The 2,229-nt window shown below is 38.4% G+C and overlaps 1 protein-coding gene across 1 annotated transcript; it reads left to right on the plus strand.

Annotated features, from left to right (window-relative positions):
• Window positions 1-16: 16 nt before the first annotated feature.
• On the plus strand, window positions 17-400 carry LOC117106208. Its single transcript, XM_033247558.1, has one exon. The coding sequence runs from the start codon at window positions 17-19 to the stop codon at window positions 398-400; it is 384 nt and encodes a 127-aa protein (XP_033103449.1).
• The last annotated feature ends 1,829 nt before the right edge of the window (window positions 401-2,229 follow it).

Here is a 2,229-nt window from a genome sequence, read left to right on the forward strand (position 1 = left end):
GGTGGTGGAACAACAAATGCAGGAGATTGGGAGAGTGGACCGTTTTTGTTATCTTGGTGATACACTTAATAGTGGAGGCGGTTGTGAAATTGCGGTGGCATGGAGAAGTAGGGTTGGATGGTCTAAGTGCAATGAGCTGGCCATGGTACTGTGTGGCAGAAGGTTCTCATGGGGAATAAAGGGTAGGATTTATAAAGCCTGTGTAAGATCAGCAATGGTGTATGGTGCCGAAACATGGAACATAAAGACAACTGAAGAGGGAATTTTTAGAAGAACAGAAAGAGCAATGATAAGAAAAATGTGTGGTGTTAAGCTGGCAGAAAGAAGGAACACAAAGGAGCTTATGGAACCTCCAGGTCTAAGTGAAACAATTGTTGAGGTTGTTATGAGAAGTTGCTAGAGATGGATGGGTCATGTGCTAAGAAAAGACGAAGGTGATGCAGTAAAGAGAGCCTGGCATCTAGAAGTTGAAGGTAGAAGAGTAAGGGGGCGGCCAAAGGTGACGTGGAAAGATATGGTGAAAAAAGAAAGTGCAAAAATTGGTTTGGAGGAGTATGATGCACAAGACAGGAAGAAGTGGAGAGATGGTGTAGCTGCATGGAACGAGTGACAGTCAGTAACCCCTTGGAAGAGGGAAGAAAACTGACTTAAATAAATGATGATGAAAAAATGATGATGGGATGACTCCCCGGTTCTCTGAGGCCGTGGAGAGCGGGAGGATTTCTTCTCATTGACCAGACCAATAATATTTGCTTCCTACAGACTTACAGACAGGTACAGTTAATTAATGTGTCACTTCATTTCAACATTATTTTATGTTGATTTACAAATCAAGTATACAATAGTATTAATGGCAATGATGAAATCATCAATATCCATGATAAGGGAGCAATGATTATAACACTGTTAATGACAACGATAGGGTGTCAAGAACTTGCATACATGACTTTGCCATATAGGGGAAGGTTTACTGAATGTAAACTTCAAAAACAATATTATACAAGAATCTTGGTAATCACAATCTCAAATTTGAACTCACCAGGACCTGATCCAACATAAGGTTCCTCCACATCAATATCTCTTGGTAATTCTCCTTTGAACTTTGTAGAGGTTGGCTCTATTGCCAGGACTTTCTCCTCTGAAACTATAATGTTAAAATAGTGAAATACATCAACTGATAATGATTATCCAAATCAATTATTTTTATGTGACTATTGATCATTACCATAATTATGTTTCAATTGGCATTTTGAGAAAATAAAATGAAAAAATAAAATAATATAATAATGATAATCCTTTATCTAATCTCAAATAAAGGACAGAACATCAAATTCAGGCTGTGATCTGTAATACATGTCCAATACAGGAAGATTTGTGCGAGTGTACTCTTATTAAAATTGTATTGTTAATGGTTAATGGTTAATGGTTTTTAATTTATAGAGCGCAAAATACAAAAAGTCTCTAAGCGCTATCAGGCAAGTGTAAAGATGGAACGGAAACCAAAACCACAAAATAAAAAGAAGTGAAAATTGAATACCATGCCAGCACCCAAACCGAAGTATGGGGATACGCCCTCATCGCTGGCTAGGGTTCAATCTAATTGAACTACAGTCAGCACCTGTTGAGTCTCGGCCATCTCGGATTCGGGCGCCTCCTATCCTAGTTAAAGCTATAAAAGCTAGCTGGCATGGAAATAGGAAAAAAATTAAATTAAAGGGACGAGAATAAGTGGGTCTTAAGTCGTTCTTTGAAAATGGTGACAGAAGGTGACTCGCGAATAAATAAAGGTAACAAGTTCCACAACTTGGGCCCAGCAACCATAAACGATCGCTCCCCACAAGACTTTAACCGAAAGAATGGACAATAAAGATTGGTTGAGTCAGTTGTTGACCGGAGGGAACGAGTGCAAGTTGCAGAACGAACCTTAATTAATTCGGAAATGTATTGTGGTGATAACTTGTGAATTGATTTGTAAACATATAAAAGCACTTTGAATTCAATACGCTGTTTCACTGGCAACCAATGAAGACGACGGAGAGTAGGGGTGATGTGATGGAATTTAGGTGTCCCAGTGACAAGACGAGCAGCGATGTTCATCAATAGCTGCAGCTTTCTAATTGATGTTAATGGTATTCCGTAAAGGACTCCATTACAATAATCCAATCTTGATGTAACCAATGCATGTACAATTGTCCTTTAGTGCAAATCGAAAAAAAATAAATTTTGAAA

This window comes from Anneissia japonica, unplaced genomic scaffold, assembly GCF_011630105.1.
Source record: "Anneissia japonica isolate Jap-2015-1 unplaced genomic scaffold, ASM1163010v1 scaffold12739_len67309_cov146, whole genome shotgun sequence".
NCBI classification, from domain to species: Eukaryota; Metazoa; Echinodermata; class Crinoidea; order Comatulida; family Comatulidae; genus Anneissia; species Anneissia japonica.

Coding starts and splice junctions, on each gene's coding strand:
- LOC117106208 (XM_033247558.1), top strand. CDS start 17: ATGCAGGAGATTGGGAGAGTGGACCGTTTTTGTTATCTTGGTGATACA.